At 44.8% G+C, this 19,159-nt stretch overlaps 1 protein-coding gene across 1 annotated transcript in view; it reads right to left on the reverse strand.

Annotated features, from left to right (window-relative positions):
- Nucleotides 1–19,159, reverse strand: part of AGK (acylglycerol kinase) — a 187,675-nt gene that overhangs the window by 31,513 nt on the left and 137,003 nt on the right. Inside the window, exon 11 of the mRNA XM_085652021.1 lies at nucleotides 12,439–12,586. Within this exon, the coding sequence (XP_085508147.1) occupies nucleotides 12,439–12,586 (148 nt within the window). The remainder of the gene's footprint in view (nucleotides 1–12,438; nucleotides 12,587–19,159) is intronic.

A 19,159-nucleotide genomic window follows, 5' to 3' on the forward strand; every position in this document is an offset into this window, starting at 1 on the left:
CTGTAGGGCTCCCATGGACTTCGCAAAATCCGTGTCCTTCTTCATTTTTTCGAGGGCCTCATCTACCTTTGGGCCGAATAGGTGTTCCTGGTCAAAGGGATGATTAAGGATGGAGGCTTGTACCTCTGGTTTAAATCCTGATATTCTTAGCCAAGCATGGCGACGGAGGAGGACGCTAGTATTAATGGCCCTGGAGGCTGTGTCTGCTGCATCTAAGGCACAGCGTATAGAGGTGTTAGTGATTGTCTTACCCTCTTGAATTAATTCATTGGCCCTAGTTTTATATCTTTCAGGGAGGTGGTGCATTATGTTTTCTAATTCATCATAATGTGCCCTATCATATCTGCCCAATAGCGCTTGGGTGTTGGCGATACGCCATATATTGGCTGCCTGTGACGCAGTGCGCTTTCCTGGTGCGTCCAGTAGCTTTGACTCTTTGTCAGGAGGTGGTGCTTCGTCTGACACCTGGGAATTTGTTCTTTTTCGTGCAGTGGAAACCACTAGGGAATCTAGTGGCGCTGGCCCTTTGATATAGGAGGGATCTGTGGGGGCAGCTTTGTATTTTTTGTCTATGCGTAGGTTAATGACCCTGGCCCTAACTGGGTCTTTAAAAACCTCTGGCGCATGCTTTACCACCCCCTTAAGCATAGGTAATATGGAGGTAGACCTATGTGTGGTATCAAATGTGTCGAGGAGGAAATCCTCCTCCACTGGGTCAGTGTGCAAGTCTACCCCGTGATAGTGTGCCGCCCTTTGAAGTAGATGGTGGAACCCTAATGAGTCTTCCGGTGGAGATGGCCTGGAAGGGTAGAGGTCATCTTGTGGGACGTCGGGGATATCTGGGTTATTGTAGTTGTCCCATGGGTCTGGGGATCCTGTAGGGGTGGGGTCTTGGGGAACATCCCCTATATCCTGATATGGGTCCCCCTGATCATCATCGTCTGGAGACGGGGTCGGAGAGCGATGAGGTGGGGGTGGAGAAGGCGGAGGGGGCGGAGGTGGAGGAGGTATTCTGAAAGGAGAGGTAGCAGAGTCCTTCCTCTTTGGAGGTGGAGGCGGAGCCGGTTTATCCAAATGTCTCTTTTTGGAAGAGAGTGCCAGATGTCCAGTTTTTGGATCCTTGGTGAGAGTTTTTTGCAAGGGATCCGGTGTAAATAGTTCCTGTGAAAGTGTTTGGTCCGTCGGCGCCGAAGGCGTCAGGCCGATGTCTTTTCCGTGCCAGTTTGCTTAGCACCGGGCTTGGGAACCGCCGATTTCTTGGTCGGCGCCGAGATGGGCTTGTGCTTGGAAGTGTCGGTGCAGAGGGCCTTATGGGGTTTGGTCGGTACCGAAGATGGCGTCGTTACGGAAAAGCTGGGTTTTGACCCCGAGGGCTTCGGTGCGGAGCTCGGTGTCGAGGTAGAGGCCCGTTTCTTTTTCGGTGCCGAAGTGTGTTTCTCGGCACCGCTGCTAGGCTGGCTCGAGCCTGGAGCTGCCGGAAGGCTTACTTGGCTTCTTCACCGGGCCCGAAGGTGGGGTGTGTGAAGCAGTGTCTCTGGTCTTGCTTAGGCCCTTTTTGGGTGTTGGCGCGGGTGTGGAGGGGGGGGGGGGGGGTATAGTACTCACAACCCTCTGCGCCGGAGTGATGTCTTCCACATCTGACTCGTCGGCCTCGGAAGCACTGACTAGGTCCTCTTCGGTGCGCTGCTGTCCCAGGTCTTCGATGTCGTCTCCGAAGATATCGACTGGAACGGAGGTCGAGGAGTGTGCCATGTTTCTTCTGGCTCTTCGGTCCCGAATAGTCTTTTTCGATCGGAAAGACTTACAGGCCGGACAGTCTCGAGCCTCGTGTTCAGGGGAGAGGCAGAGGTTGCATACCTCATGAAGATCGGTGTGGGGGAATTTGGACCCACATCGAAAGCACTTCTTGAATGGAGTTCTTTCCATCAGCCGGGACCAGAGCTTGGGTAGGCCCGAAGGCCGCCGTCGACGACTGGAACCGAAGGTTTGCCGATGAGAAGGTGCGTTGATTGAGGAGATTGCGATCGAAACAATACCGCGATTTGGGGTGAGGATTCCGCTTCGATCGTCGAACTGGAAACTGTTCGGAACCGGCGTGCGAAGATTACATCCGAGCCCGATGGCGGAAAAAAACAATCTGAGGATGGAGCCAAAGCCCATCCGCAATACGATCCAAAGGAGGAGTCACCGACCTCGTGACTTTCAAAGACTTTCCAAGAGGAAAAACAAACTGCAAACATCCGGGCCCAACACCAGATGGCGATCTATGCAAAAGTGTGTAATCTGCAGCTCATATGCCTCGAACATAGTGATTCATTTTACAGATGTTAATATGAGGCACACAAACAGTTTCATTGGGTAAACTAGACTAACATTTAATAATAACTTTACATAAACTTGGTGAGGGGAAGGACACCAGGGTCTCGCCAAAATAATTTATTAGCAGTTGACAATTGTGCATTTTTAAGTTCAACAGATAAATTCAATTTGCCCAATCTGCCTAGATTTTTGAATGACTTACTTAGGTTCTAAGTTTAATTTAGACTGATAGGTTAGTATGTATTACCCGAGTTTTAGATACATCAAATTCAGTGCAGCAGAGACCAACTTCGGACAGGACTACTGCTGAAACACATTCTTGGAAAAACAGAAACATGGGAATGGAAAAAAAAGATAAGCATTCATCTGTACTAATCATTAATAAGTGAGTGAGAAATATTAAGAACTCAGGCAGGAGAGAGGACTGTTATTTTAAAGGTATTCTCTCCTGCCTTTCTGTAGCACCCATCACTGTTTGCTTTTCACTTCCATGTAGAGCATTTATTTATTTTTACCCCAGGCATATTATTGGCTCCTAGACAGTAGAAAGTTCACCTTCTTACTGAGAGGGAGAGGAGGCACCACTGTTACACTGTGCCCAAAAGTCGCCACAGAGTTTAGGTGTTCCTTGGCACTCAAACTTAAATTCCAGTTTTACAAGCCTGTAGAAGACAGTGCTATACTTGCAGTTTGCCTTTGCTTTCATTTTACCTACCTCTACTGTCAGAGGTTGCAAGGATAGCACCAAGGGTCGCAAAGGGAAAGCCAGGGGTCGCAGTAGCGAACCCTAATATGACTTCAAGGGATGAGTGCCTCCGCCGACCTTCTATTGCACCATTCTCCACCGCAGAGGAAGAGAATTGGCCGAGCTTTAACCTGAATTTATGGTAGTGCGTCCATCCTCAAAGCCCATCCATTCGCAAACCAGCCTCTGATCAACTTGTTACGTCATGGGTAATGCATGATGCCAGGGTTTTGCCCATCTTGCTGATGAATAATGTAGTTGCCTTTAGGTCTGTACACTTAATTTGTCTTTTACCAGTGGTGTGTAGCTTAATGTTGGGAAACACGGATGGGGCTTTACGCTGGATCAAATCCCTTTACTTGTCAACTCTGCATTATTGGCTAGATCTGTTCAACCATAAGAAACAGGTGTTTCTAAAAAGGAACCAGCTCGGTTCTACTGATTAGAGTACATTGAGGTTCATGGTGTCCCTATCATTATACAAAACAAACTGGATGACATATTTATGCAGTATCATAAACTGGTTGTGTTAGCACTATCAGGGAACACTATGATTGTAGGCGTCTCTGCCTCAGCTTTAGTGCTGCAATTGGGTCCATACTAGGGCATTGTTTAAGGCCTTTTAGCAGGTATTGAGGTGGTAAATCCAACGCTGTAGATCCAAGAGTAATTTCGAGCTTAGAGTATCTGGTGCCAATTGACAAATAAATATATATCCGGAGACAAAATAAGTGGACCTCCAGCTAGGAACCCAGGTACCTCTGATGTATGTAGAAAGACATGATTTGCGTATTTCTCTCTCTCGCCCTGTGTGCTAGAAGAATTAGGGAAGCAGCAGCTGTGCAAACGCCCTTCAAATAAATAAGGCATAGTTTGCATTTAAGCAGTACAAGCTTCCTTCACATAAAATAAAGTTAGAGGAAAGGCAGCAACAGTGCAGGCTATCCAGACATGCACACACACGCATGAATGACACAAAAACAGCAGTACTGCAAGCTTCCATAACATGGAAACACAACTGAGGCATTAGCTGTGCCAATTCTGCTTTCCCGTCATCTTGAGCCTGTTCGATTGCATACATCTAATGATCGCCTCGTGAGTAAACGATGTAACAGGAACTAGATGGTTCTTGTTGTGCAGAGAAAGAGATATAACCTGAAAACTAGGGAGACCGTGTTATGAGTATACACATCATTGTTAGGGCTAGAGATGGATAGCTGGGCCTGCCCTAGAGGTCACCTATGGCATGTTAAGTCAAGTTCAGTTCCAGGGGGATAACTAACTAACACACACACACACACAAACAAACATTCACCGTTGCATTGTAGATATTATGAACACCAATATTCCTTAATTTAGCAATTTTGTTTTTCGGACTGTAGATTTTTCTTTTAGTTTGGTTTTCTGCAACTGTACGCTAGATCAAAACTACATTTCTCCACCTTAGCTCCTCCAAGACAAAGTTTCTCATCTTTGGCTCATCATCTGTGTGGAGTTTCTCGTGGGTGCTATGTGAGAGAAGGATCAGGTGAAGTGCTGTGCTCATGATGGATGTATGGGCTGGAGACCCTTGCTGTGTATTTCCCCCAAAATGCGGAAGGGAACAGATCCCTGTCTGGCAAAGCTTACCTTCAGAATCACCCTACTCACCAGCACAGAACATATGTGAAAAGCGGAACTTTCGGCCACCTCGGGCCTGGATGAGACAGAAAGGCAGAAGCAGTTACCCAATAAAGAGTCAACATTTCTTTCTTAACGTAACTAGCCTTCCACCATCACTAACTGAAGGCGAGGACATGCAACGACATAATACTGTGGCAGGTCACTATGAAGCCTTGGGGTCCACAGCAAATAAACAACTGACTTGGAGTGAAGCAGATTGGCTTGGAGGGTGGCAACTCCCCAGATGGTTGTGTTATGCAGGCTTTTGTATCACTTTGTTCTGTTACCAGTGCCCAGGATGTGGTTTTGCGACAGACTATGTGCTCACATAACTAATATTGGGTTTGGGTAGGCATAGGGTAGCATTGTCTAAGTTGTAGCTCCCAACAAAAGAGGGGGGGGGTGGGGGGGGGGGGGTAATGTCTTGCAGCCGCTAATTTTGAGACTTATTATATAGCAGCACAGTTAAAGTGGCTGACGAGATGGGTGGTGGCACAGACAAGTGTGGCCAAGGACACCTACTGCCGTGGCCCACCACTGCAGTTGTTAACACAACTCCTTGTTTGGTCACAATAGGAAAAACTTACAAGGACCTTTAAGGGTAATTAAACATAATTGGGTCTGGAACCTGCACAAAACACAAACTTGAGTCCCTACTCACTAAACACACCATTGAACTGCCCAAATAGATTACAGCACAAGGGATTATGGAAGGGAATACGTGCATGGTTGGACTGAGAAAATTGAAGACCTATTTAGAGATAGAGGGCTCTTGCGAAATAAAGAATTACTGAATGACTCTGGGCTATCTGCACAGCAGTTTCTACTATACAGCTCTGTAGTGGTAGCATTCAGAGACGTATGGAAGGCTGGAATGAGTGAACCTCATGTGCACCTGGGATTCCATACAATCTATTCTACCTCGGGCACTTATAAAGTTAGAACACTGTTATACCAGGAGCTGAGAACTCAAATCAATACCCTCTTGGACACTCTCAGGGATAAATAGGCACATGATCTACACAGACCAATTGGAAAGCAGACTGGGTGAGAGTGTGGGAAAATGACCCCAAAATCTCCTACAATGCATGATCTAAACTGAGTCAATTTCACAGTACTTAATCTCAATGCGTGTAGAATTAATAAATATTTCCTGAGTGCCCATGCTAAATACCCTAGATGTGGAGTGTTGGGGTGGACCTACATCATATAATCTGGGCTTGTCCCAGCATTGTTGTATATTGAATTGATGTCATCGGCTTTATTAACGAGACCTGAGATTGGCACATAACGACTACTCCGGAGGCATGCATACTAGGCATATACCCTTGCCCTAAAAAACGTAAACTTGTGACTAAATTTATACACACGGCCTTGGAGTTAGCTAAAAGGCAGATAATGCTAAACTAAAAGTCAATAGTTGGTTCAAGGTAAGAAATTTGGAAAACTCAATTAGTTACATGGGCCAGTTATGAAAGGATATTACTGCTGTGAGAGGCGAAAAGAAATAGGCGGACATTGGAATTTGCAACAGCATGGAGGATGCTAACAACTGAGCTGAAGGTACTCCTCCTTGGATTACAAATATGGCTGACTAGGTGGTGGTGACCAGTGACTGGAATGGGTTGTTCAGGTTGGAGTGGCCCCCTAAACAGCACCCATTATGATATTCAGGAAGCATCAACTCATTTGCACCATCTCCCACCCCATTTTACACCCATTAGATACTGGATAATATAAGTATGTAGGTTGGTGAGAGATCTTCACTAATGGTCGAAGGTTTATATGTTTGTTGTGCAAGCGTTCAGTGGTAAGGATAGGGGTAGGGAGGAATGAAAACTACGACGGTAACAGATGGGCAGTGGGTACTCCTGATGTTGATATAAATGGAAACAGTTAAACAATGTTATGTAAACATGTTGCTGAGCTTATTATAAATGGGGTTAAATGATCAAAGGAAATGTCATATTATGCATATTTCTGCTGAACATTGTACAGGAGATAGACAATAAAAAGTATGTTTCCATGAAAGCCTTTGAATGCACTCATGAGAAAACATAAGAAACATTTATCCTCATTATTCACAGAACATTTCATACTGGAAACTTTGAACCTCTGGGCAGAGGTAATCACCAGAAAAAATTGCCATTCAACTTAGATAATAGCTCTGCTTTTCATGTAACTGGCCATATTTTAGATCGGTTTTAGTTCTCTCCCAAGTGCAACAGCAGATTCATCCTTGCTTTTGCCCTGGTCTGGACAGGTTTGCTTCCATTTAAGATCATTGGCCTCTCTTGATACTTCCAAAGAAAGGTCTCCCAGGTTCAGAGTTGTACATACCCCTTCTTGGAACAACATAGATGCTACTGACTTAGTAGTCAAATTCTAATCACTGCTGCTGGGGACTGTCCAGTAGAACAAAACTCAAATCATTCTTTCACTTGTTTAAATACTACCTGAAATTCAGTTTTAGATGCAATCATTCCGCCAAATAGTATTTAGGTTATATCGCGCAAAAATCTTATTACGGAGTGATCTTGTAAATATCATATTGTTAACGCTTCTAAGAAAATATTTATTTTTGAAACTCACCAATGTACACAATTCTCCACACAAACTATTTAAAATCATAGCTCTTTTAGTTTCATCATGTACAATGTATAAACAGAGACACATTGCAAGAACTGGTAGAGTCACTTTCAGACAGTTTTCTTAAAATGTTAATGGCTTCATGGATAATACTACAGCACAATCTACCAACAAACATCTGGTGAGTGCCTTAATATCTGAAGGCATTCCCATTGTTGGCTTCCTTTCTCCTCTATCTGCCAAAGAGTTTTCTATGCTTTTACCCAGCAGTAAGCACTCAGGGTGTCTTCTGGATACCAGCCTTAATAAAGTGCTTCTTTTGGTGAGAGAGGTGATTGGATCTAATTTATTGCATATTATTATTTGCTCTAGTGACTCTATTTTAATCTCTGAACCATTTAAATTGGCTATCATCCAGCACTTATTAAAAAAAACATCCTTTAGTCCTGAAGCGCAAGTAAATTAGTAATGAATTTCACTCCTCCCTCTCTCTCTGCTAAAATGCTGGACACAGCAATAACAGCCCAGCAACCGGAGTTTGTGGAATTCTTTTCTTGAGTTCCCCCCTCTAAGCGGACATTTGTCCTGGTTTGGATAACGACGTTGTTGGAACCTTAGTCCTGAGTATTTTAAAATCTGCAGCCTAAAGCTCATGAAAGTACCCTAGTACCATTAACACTTTCAGCAGATTACCGCTAACCTAGCCCTACCTATGGGGTACTGCGCTGGAGCAGATTGCTTCTTACCAGTCAGGACGATCTGAAGTGGTTCCGAGTCAAAATCCCACTAACTCATCTATTGCATGGATTGCAGTAAATGTATGCAGATTAGACACAGCTTTTATTGAATAACCGGGTGTATGGAGAATGTCTGTCTCGCAACCTTCCCCTTTGTACAAGTGCCAGTTCCCTGGTGGATGAATGCTAAACTCTATAAACTGAACTCTACAAAATCTGAGATTCTCCTGAGGGATGCTCCTAATTTATGGGATACTACCCTTTGGTCTCACACTTTGTATTGTAGCATGCAAATCGAGACAGAGATGTCCATCTCCCCTCAAACTCCTGCCGTTTCTAAGGCCTGGGTTTACCACTCGTCTTTCAGATTCCTACTAATAATTGTAAAGTGACACTCTCACAGCATGTTAGCATGCTTTTTATAAATGGTTTCTTAGATAATGTTCTGTATATCTTGCAATGCAATTATCATAACAATGGCTATTCCTATAGTATACAAAACAAACTGAACTGAATGTTGGCACTTAATAGCAGGTAATAATTACATTACAACCCAAATCAATTAAACTAATTTAGAATGTCTAATGTTTAAGTTGAAACCTGCATAAATTCCAACTTTTACCTTGTAGGTGCTTAACACAGTGCACTATTTCACCTGGACAATAACTTGTGACCTATAGGTTACAAAAGGATCTCTGCCTCAATGTCTTAAATCCACTGAGTTACCTTACTAGAACAGAAATGTAACCTGCATGTTGCACAAAATACTCCACAACCCTCAGCTATTTATTTTTTTGATAATTCAAACATGTTAACCGCAGATTATACACAATTCTATGCAGCAAATGCATTAATCACCTGGGGTATATTACCAAAATATTATCTTGATGCTTACTGGATACATACATCACCACCGGTAACTCCCCAAGTTATCTTCTGAGTAGCTACACTTGCCCAGCCAATTCATCAACTAAGTTAGCTCCACTAGTTAATGTTCTTACTGGGCACCTGTGAGTTCCTTAGTCCACTCGTCCCGGAAATGTTCCATGGAATGGTCACATTATTGCTGAGAATCAAATGTGGGCCACCGGCAGCGCTCAGTCAGTTTGCAGCACAAGTGAGCTTTCTAAGCAATTCCAGCATACTTTATTGGTCCGTTCGGTTGTGTCACTTCATTTAATCTAAATGTCTGCAAAACATTGGTTGTCTTACGTAGCACTTGTTACCTTACTGCACTCTAGTGGTAATGTTATTCAATATTACTGCCAAACTCAATGACACTTGTGTAATTGATCTTAAAAGGATAAGTGGGCCACAAGTTACCTTCCGGCTACCACAGAGTTGGAGAGCACCAGGGATATGACCTCTACTCTTGCTGTGGTAACCAAGAAGCTGGTAAAGCTAAAGCAGCGGGTTTGGAACAGTGAGACTCTGCCCCATCGAACAGCAAGCCTCGAGCACTTGGTATCTGAAGGTCGCTGTCTAAGAGTTGGCAGTAGGTGGAGGACTAAAGGGTAGCTGTACACCACCAAACTGCACATATATGGGGTGATATAGCCAATACGCAACTGACAAATGCTTTTATAGATAATTCAGTCATTACACTTTCCTACTATTACATAAAGGTGTTACACACGGTAGCACCCATTTCAAGTTTTACAACTTTATTATAAATAATTGAATTCTGGAACAAAAAGCGGAAAAAACTTCTTAAGTTTTATTACGACAATTGTTGTTTTTAGTCAAACACTGAGCAAATATAATGCCTTAAGCTTTGACTACAAGACTGATCTTTTAATAGCTTTACATATATGGGAATGACTACTCATATAATACTTATGTAAGTGACAATTTCAATGTGGCTATTTACTGGGTTTAATAAGTTGCATGAAGGCAACAACAATTTCCATACTGAAGAATCAGAGTGCCCTGACTGCACCCATAGACAAAATGGTATTATGCACCATCCTATTGTTAGTGCAAAAAGTCATATCTAGAATCTACAATCCACTCAATACCACTTACATGCCGTCCTGTTACCACTAAGTCTTACTGTTACATGTAAAACTACCCCTAGTTGCTGGACACACTAAAGAGGTGCTAAAATGCTGCACATTTATACCACAAGAGCAGAATCCAAACGTGCACATAGAGTGGGGAATGAGAAACCCAAATAGAAAATGTCAGTATTTACACCGGTCTTCCTATCTATGCTTTACCACTTCCTTAGCCATGGTTAGAGTGTGATTTAACTGAGGGGAAACAAGTCACCAAAGAGTGGAAACAAACTAGCCATATGTAGAATCTGAAAACTATCTTGCTGGTGGACAGAAAACAGCAATCAAATCTTGATTTATTTCGTAAAGGGGCAGAATAAGTTGAAATAAGCTGGTGGTGTCGGACCATGGACTAATTCCGTCTGTTGGTGGGCATCAACGCTGTCAACCACCCGGCCACCCAACAACAATTATCTGCTTTGATGTTTAGAAGTGTCAGCCCTAATATGATATCTAGTAAATTCTGTAAAGGAGTTGCAAGGCGCATTTGGTGGAGGTATAACCTGTTGGGTTCAACATCTACTGAATATCACACACAGCTATTAACCGACTCTGCAGAGCTGAAGCTTAGATCTTATTTGAACCCAAGCACAACAATGTTACCACAGCAACATCTTACACTGTATCCCTCCAACAGATCAAACATTGGATGGGTTAAAACACCTTTAATAAAACAATCTGAAGAAAAAAAAAAAAAGATTAGCATCCTTTGATGAAGATCTAGATATATGGAAATATGGTATGCCGAAGAAAAACAATAGGACTTTAGCTCAAGCCAGTTACCATAGCGAACAACATGGTGGTGGTTATTCTTGATATTGCACTGTGTAGCACGCTGCAGATTGACAAGTTGTCAAAAACAGAAACCGTTTGGTTCTATCCTATCAACCATAACACTTCTAGTGGTGTCAAGTTCATATTGTCTGCTTTAGTCTACATAAACTCTAATAACTTTAAAATAGGCTAATGTGATACAGTGAAATGGGAGGGTGGGGGGCGTAACCTCAGCCCTGAGAATGGTTTACTGGTTGCCAGGAGAGCAGATTTTACAGTCCTGCACATTGCTCATCATACCACTCACAAACAGACCTATCATTTGTAGCAGACAACTTGCGTACCTACATAGTCCAATAGGACTGCAGAGGTTTGCAGAAGCTGGATAATTGGGATCATTTTAGACTAAGAAGATTCTTAAGGATAAATCTCTGTTCTATGTTCAAGCAACCCGGTTCTGGAATATGCAGTCTGCCTACCTGACACCAAGTTGAACTGTTTTTTCAAGGCTCTAAAATGGTCTTTGATAGTACATCAGCCTTACTAAACAGCAACTAGATGGTTAACTGTGTCATCCTCAGTAAGATTTCTGATGAAATCTGCTCGTCACTGGCTCCAGTCCACCCCACGCAAACACTGTAAAATCTAGTCATATCAACATCTATTCATTCAACACCATGGCGCTACGAATGTGCTCGCAGTCACTACAAATTCTAATAAACCCAGTCACAATTATAGGTATATCCTAAGTCTTGAAAAAATCACCCCTGGTATCTGAATTTTCAAAGCACAAAAGGACGGAATAACTGAAAATGCATCTGGGGATGACACAGTTGACCTTCTAATTGCTGTTTACTAATGATGAACAACTGACAATTATAGAGCCCAGAGGAAGCGGTGGTCTTACCCTGAAAAACGGGTTGGCTGTACATGCGCAGTTTTCTTATGAACTATGAATAACAAGAATCACGCTGTTGAAAGACCACATGGAGTCGGAGATCTTGTGAACCATTTGTGATAAATTGTACATTATTACTTTTTTGCAATATGATTCAATGTAATTTGTGTCAAAAGATTTTCTCTTATTAAATAAAAAGATTAAATGTTAGTTCAGGTTAAGAGGAGTTACTTTGTGGGTTCTGTTGCTGATCAGTCTTAGAGACGAGTGGGATTGGATTCCACAGGTGAAGGGAATGTTGGATGCAGACTATCCACAGACCCACAAAGCAAATAATTATGATGGCACTTTTGCTTAGAGGTCAGTTTATTGCTTCCACAAGCACCAGAGACTGCCAAACACATCCTTTTTTGGCTAATAAAGATGAAGTTAAACATCCTGTGATTTGAGTGTACATGTTTCTTCACTCTTCATTTTCTCCAAGCATGCCTTCCATATTCGTTGAGAACGGACTAGACTGCCCTTTTCAATGAATTTTAGCAAGCGATTTACTTATTTGCATATCTGTAAGTAATGCCCATTTCTGTAAATCATAGAAATGGTGACAGATGGGAGGAGGAAATTAAAATGTGGGTAGTCTTAGAGGGGTTTGCCTACCTTCATTGGGAGGATTCCAGTAGAGAGAGAGACGTCGACAAATTCTTCTGTACAGGGAAGGTCTTTGAGGTCTCACCTCTGGCTCTTCTGGGGGCCGTTCTGTTGGACCCAAATACTTCATTGACGCAGGGTGCTTCTGAGGCCATTCCTACACAGATAAGGGAAGTTCATGAAATTGTATCCGAACAAATAGACACAAAGTAATTCGCAGACTTCCCTACTGCTAAGCAGACAGAGGATCCCTTTCTTTAGAGTGCCATTTGATACAACATGCTCTTAGACTGACTTATCGAACTGCAAGGTCAATGAAACTGCCGTGCAGTGGTTTTCCTTCGGTCTTAACCAACAGGTCTCTATCGGTTAAAGTGATCTCACTTTGTTTTCTGCGTAACCTACATTCACATGGACTCAGCTTTCTCCCAAATTCCCTGCAACACATATAAAATTTAATATACAAAACATTTTGAGTGTTTCAATTTTGGATATGATATGTTTGCAGATTTTACCCAAAATTATGGGAATGGTTTAAAAGTAACGCATTATCTTGAAAGCCTCCTCAGTTAGATGGAAATGGTTATTTACCAACTCCTTCAAGACAAATATACTCATTCTTTGTCTAGACACGCTTCCATTTCAATCCTGGTTTCCATGTGCTCAACATCAACATGGTCTCAAAATGTCTTTACCATTTACTTGTCCTATGAGCAATCCTGCCTTTTCTACTTATACTTTAAAAGACCACCTTGTCTTGGCATTGGAACTCTCCAGAGTACATGACCGTATTGTCGCCAGCCTCTCTATTATAACTACCGGGCATAGAGTCCAAAAATATGCTGCTAATATCATCCTTGGACTGGAATGCACTGATGGCATCACCCACATTTTCTGACGTTTCACTAGGTGGCAGTAAAACAAATAATCACATTTAAGGCAGCAAAATGCTTTAGGTCTGTTACCAAAAACTGTCTTTCTGTTCACCTGGCAGGATACAAAAGATTTAGAGGCAGATTATTTGATATTCAGAGGTCTTCCTCAAGGAGCCTGCTCCATTTTTCCTCTCTGCTTAAAATGATAATTTGATCAATTTCTAGAAACTACTCAAAGCTCATCATTTTTTGCAGGTCTTTAGTTTGCCCTGTTTCTCAAACTCAGACTGTCTTACTCTTATTTAACTTTACAATGTCATTGTTGCTTCCCTTGCACCCCTTTCAGTTATAAACCCTCAAAAGTTCCTTGAAGCAATTCCAGAGTTGCCCCATCAGTAGACAAAAGAAAAGCAAAACAAGGTAAAACACATTATTTAATGCCAAGCATTTGCCTAAATACACTGACTAATTAATGGGAAGCCTAGACTTAGAGAAGCAGGAAGCATATTTGGAAAGAAATGCACACTTCAAGTTGGATAAAAGTTGATTTCACAAAGTATTAGTGGTGGGTGTGGTTTTAGATCTTCTCTGGATTATTCTAACATACAACACGCCACAAGCTGGATAAAACTGTGCATTTAGAGGTACTTCCCTCCCTGCCACACCTATTCCAAACATACTCAGAGAACAGATATCCCCTAGCCCCCATCTAAGAAATCTTGTTTGAGGGCTCTGGGAGTTTTATTCTCATCCCTGTACCTTCTAAAGTCTATCCTCTTGTTTTGCTCTAAATTCCTCCAGTGTACACCTATCTTCTGGAGAAGTCATCTGCATTTTTCTACTTGAGTGGTTAGTTTCTGTCCAAGACCCACTCAGGATGGATTTGCAATTTTGGATTTACATTAACAAGTTTCCAAAAATATCAAAAGGGGGTCATTCTGCCTAAAGCTGCAGATAGGTGTAGTGGGCAACAAGTACCCAAATTATGTTTCCATGTAAAAAACCTAAACCACTGTCGCCACAGCTATGTCAAATGCAGCCTCCACAGAGATAAGTGTCTTACCTTAGGGAAAGGCAACATCAAGAAGCTGCATAGCTGATTTTGAGTCCTGGTATGGAGTAACCCATAATGTCCCACTTTGTTAAAACTATGACATCGTTCAGGTCATGCCCACTAAAGTTAAGACTGGCGTTTAAACCTTAGTCAGCAACATCCAGGACTCAACAATACACGGATGCCTTTCAGAGTTTTCTTTGTCTTTGTGGGTAATTATTTTAATAGGTACACTTAGCTGTTTATTAAAATCTTATATCAGGTTAGAAACTATGGTATGCATGCATCAATATCTTGTATTTAAGTCTTAGTTCTTCATGGACCTGCTTCTCATCATGTATGGCTTTGTGTAAGACTAGCGTTGCAAATTAGTTGTTCATTTAATTAGATCAAATATTAAACTGTTAGCTTTAAAGAATAGATGTCTGAAATGTGCTTTTGCATTTACGGCATTCACATCACACTAAGCCATTTTTTATTTTTTTTATTTTTTACCAAACATAACAAAACCAAACACAACAATTCACCCATCCCCCCAAGTGATCCCCCCAAGTGACCCTGCCTCCCTGCAAAACGGGCCTGAAACCATCCGCCACCCCAAACGTGCAAAGCGCCCATCCACAACAACTTCGGGGACGTGTACAGCCCCACTCCCTAAAGCAGAAGACAGTGAAACGAGCACCCACCCCGGCCCCAACGACCCAAGCGAAAAACACAAAATGCGGCCTGAAGAAAAGAGTTAAGAAACAGAAAAGGCCAAAGCCTGCACATCAGAGTCCAAATAAACGTAGAAGCACCAACGCTGGGTCCCAATGTACATTCGGCTGCTCATACAAATGACAGAGCCTCAGCCCACAAAACAAATGGCACCCCCACCATAGCCATACAAACCAAAAAAACATCCAGTAGCAGTTAGGTAAGTTCAGTCTTACATGGTCACCCCGGGGGGCATTGAGAACTTGCATCAAATTGAGGCGACGATCGAGATTGCTGTCGCTACTTGGTGAGATCCCCAGTACTCGGCGGCGACTTGTGGGATTTCTTGCCCACAACGCGCCAACCCTCGAGGCAGTCCCAGGCGTCCTCAGGACGAGTGAAGAACCACAGTTTGCCATCTGACTCAATTCTAAGTTTCGCAGGGAACAACATGGCGTACTTGATCTCCTGATCCCGGAGAGCCCGTTTCACCTCCTGGAAACTTCGTAGCTGCTTTTGGACCCTCAGTGTGAAATCCGGAAAAAACGAAACCACACTATTCAACAGTCAATGGAGGGGACACTCTTGCTGTTTGAAGGATCAAGTCTCGGTCCCTATAGTTGAACACCCGGGCAAGGAGCGGGCGTCCCTGGTTTGGGCTTGCCACCAGGCACCCGGTGGGCGCGTTCAATCGAGAAACACTTGGAGAGGCCCCTAGGCTGAAGACGTTTCAGGATAAGCTCCTCAACGTAGAGATCAGTGGTAAGCCCCTCCGCCTGCTCCGAAAGGCCTAGAATGTGGATATTGTTGCGGCGCATTCTACCTTCATAGTCAAGTTGAACTGCGAAGGCCTCTTGAGAGGAATGCAGCTCAGCCACCTGCTTCTTGAGGAGGGCGGTATCGGTGACCAACTCCGACGTGGTGGACTCGACGGTCGAGACACGGTCAGCCATTTTTTACATGTCTTCCCAGATGAGGGCCACCTCTGTTGCGACCGTGTCAATTTTGTGCTCTAAAGAGGTCCGCACCGTGGTTATTGCCACCAGGAGGTCTTTGTTGGTGGATTGCGAATCTCCATCAGGAGTCACAGCGGTGCCCTGCTTGTCCTCGTGGCTCCTCTGCCATGCAAACTTGTCTAGTTTGGTCTGTGCCGCATTGCGCCCACTCCGGCCCGTCGCCCTGACACCTCCACAGGAGAAAGGCTACGAAGGGGCGAGACGCAGGAGCCACACACCGCCGCCTGCCGATGAAGACCCCACACGGCCTTTCGGTTGTGGCACCTGCCCCGCTGACACCTCCAAGGGCGTAGAGCAAGCGACACGATGAGGGCCCAGAAAGGTGGAGGTTCCGGCGCCTTGAGCAGGGCACAGGGCAAATGATGAGTCGGTATTCAGGCCCAGAGAGATCCGCAACAAGCCTTAACCCGGGATAATCGACAGTCCACCCGCCGCAAGAAGGCGGTCAGCAGAGTAGCACCACCAGTTGCGCACTTGGGCCCCCGCCCCCCGGCGTCTCATGTGAGCAGTTGGCAAGCCAGAATGGTGTGGCATGACTCACCAGACTACAACGCAGTATCTCCACTCGCAGGCTCACACCACCAGCGGAGGAACATAAGGCGCGGTGGCCTAGAGATGCCCGGGGCCCGCGGTGACGGTGATGCTTGCGTCCCCAAGGCGGGGGAGCGTTGCGTTGTCCAGGCCCACTCCTCGGCGGCGCCACCTGCAGGGAAAGCGGCCGGTGACGGCCACGCAGGCACAGGGCTCCGTGATGACCTGGAACGAGGAAGCGCTGTAACGCAGCGCGACGATGAGGCGGCTGGAGTCCTCAGGCAGGGTCCGGTGATTGCGCCCATCAGGTGATCAGGCAGTCTCGGTGGCGCTCCGAGCGCGGGGCGAGTCGGGTGGCAGCTACGCGTCCACGCCGGACCAGGCCGCATCCACAGCATCTAGTAGGCGTCCACCGCTGCGAGGGTGCACTTCCGGTCGGCACGGACCTGGTTGGTGAGTCTGTCTCGTGAAGCGTCTAACCCCAGCGGTGCCCGTTAGGTCTGAAACTCACTCCGCACCACAGGTGAAGGCACCGGAGGTCAGGCAGACGTCTGGGGCGAAGATCGGGCCGGGGCAGACAGTGAAATGCGGATTTTACGGGAGTGACACGACCGAGCTCAGCTGCCGTACGACCATTCCCGTCGACAGCTGGCCACGCCCCCCACACTAAGCCATCTTTGAATTGGGGAAAACGGATGTGATCGTAAAAGCTAGGTGTCCTTTATAGACTCGAGAAATGCATACTAGAAACAATGCCGTCTTTGGTAAACTTAGCTCAGTGACTCCTAAAATCCATTTAGAGCCATATGGTTTAGATCCATACTTGCCAATTTAGGAGGTAGGCTACAGCTTCTACGGCAGACTTACTGATTAGAATGATTCATGTTAACAGTTTTTTCCAGGCTACTCTGAAGTAACAATTAATCTTCACATGGCCTGCATGGACTTGCAAATGGGGCTCAACCCTCTCCTACATGAACTTGATAGACGGGGCCTGCTTCCACTCCAGGGTGTGGTGAATGCTCAAAGGGCATATAGGTTCTGGGTGAAGCTATGTGCAATAGACAAAGTTTGCTGTTCCTATGGCTCGTGCTGTTCAGTGCACAGCCTGCACAACTGGAGTCAGGGAGACAGCGAAAAGGGCATCTGAGGTCCTGCCCATCTTAAGACAAAGAGAGAACTCCACCGTTTCTGAGAAAGCCTGATAAGAGGAGCTTTGATCTCCTGATGACCACTGCCTCAGATCTAAGGGTTAAGCAAACACAAGATGATGATGGACGGAGCGCTGAAACATTTCAGACACTCGCCCCCAGTCACAAATTTGGGCTGAATCCATCATCGTTCTTTAGCTCACTTTGCTACCCCAGTTCAGACCCAGCCATATGCAAATCAGTCTTGACCCTGTTCCTCATGGGAACAGTCCAAACCGATCTGCGAAGCCAAGTCTTCCCTAGACCGGAAACAAGCATACTGGGACCGGTTTCGGTGTGACACCCCTCATCAGCCAGGCTAGCTTGAATCCAGTAGCAAAGTGAGCAAAAGACCCACGTCTGGGCATACTCTGCCAACTTAGGGCAAACGAAGCAAGCATAAGGAGATGATGGACGGAGTGCTGAATCTTTTCAGAAACTCATCACCAGTCACAGATCGGAGTTGAATCCATCATCGTTCTTTAGCTCACTTCGACACCCCAGTTCAGACCCAGCCAAATCCAAGGGTAACCTTCACAGCGCACCTTCCTGGATTAGATCTAGCTGCCTCACAGCTCACTGCAAGTCTGAAAGTAGCACTGTCATGAATGTTTACATCAGACAGGCCTCAAAGACAAGTTTAAGCCAGCCAGTCCATCCTCTGCAGCAAAATGTAAGTATGCTTATGGACCCTGAAGCCTCCCTGGTAGCGAACAACCAGGGAAATCTGATGCAAAGTTGAGAGGTTTACCATAATGCACTGCTTACTGATGCACAGCTATGTCTTGGCTCAAGGCACCCTTTTCTTTACAGCTGAGATGACCTCACTACTTGACGCTCACTGCATCCTACTCCCAGCACCGAGCAGTGCTTCAGAAGACAATCTGCTAACCTGCCACAATGATGTTATATGCTATGTGTCAGACTGGCATGAGTAGCAGCAACAACTTGACACTGAACCCACACATCTCAAATTTTCTAGGTGCATTTATGAGGCGCTTACCCTCTCTAGGTATTTAATGTGTATTTGACACAGCTCATCTTCTTGTCGCACTTGGATGAAAAACAACTGCCTCCAGGTCAACACAGAAAAAACTGAAGTCCCTATCATCTGCAACAACCACTCCCCTGGGATGCCTCCAAACTTGGCCCACCACCAATCTCTGCGGACCATGTCAAGAACCTCAGGATCATCCTGGTTACCAACCTTTCCACGAGCAAATAGATCAACCCAGTCTCCTCATCATGCTTCCTACATCCTGCGAATGCTATGCTAGATTTTCAAGTGGATCCCATGGAACACCAGACGAATGATCACCCAGGCTCTTATCACAAGTAGACTTCATTACGGAACGCCCTCTACATCGG

The sequence above is a fragment of the Triturus cristatus genome, chromosome 4_1 (assembly GCF_964204655.1).
Source record: "Triturus cristatus chromosome 4_1, aTriCri1.1, whole genome shotgun sequence".
NCBI lineage: Eukaryota > Metazoa > Chordata > Amphibia > Caudata > Salamandridae > Triturus > Triturus cristatus.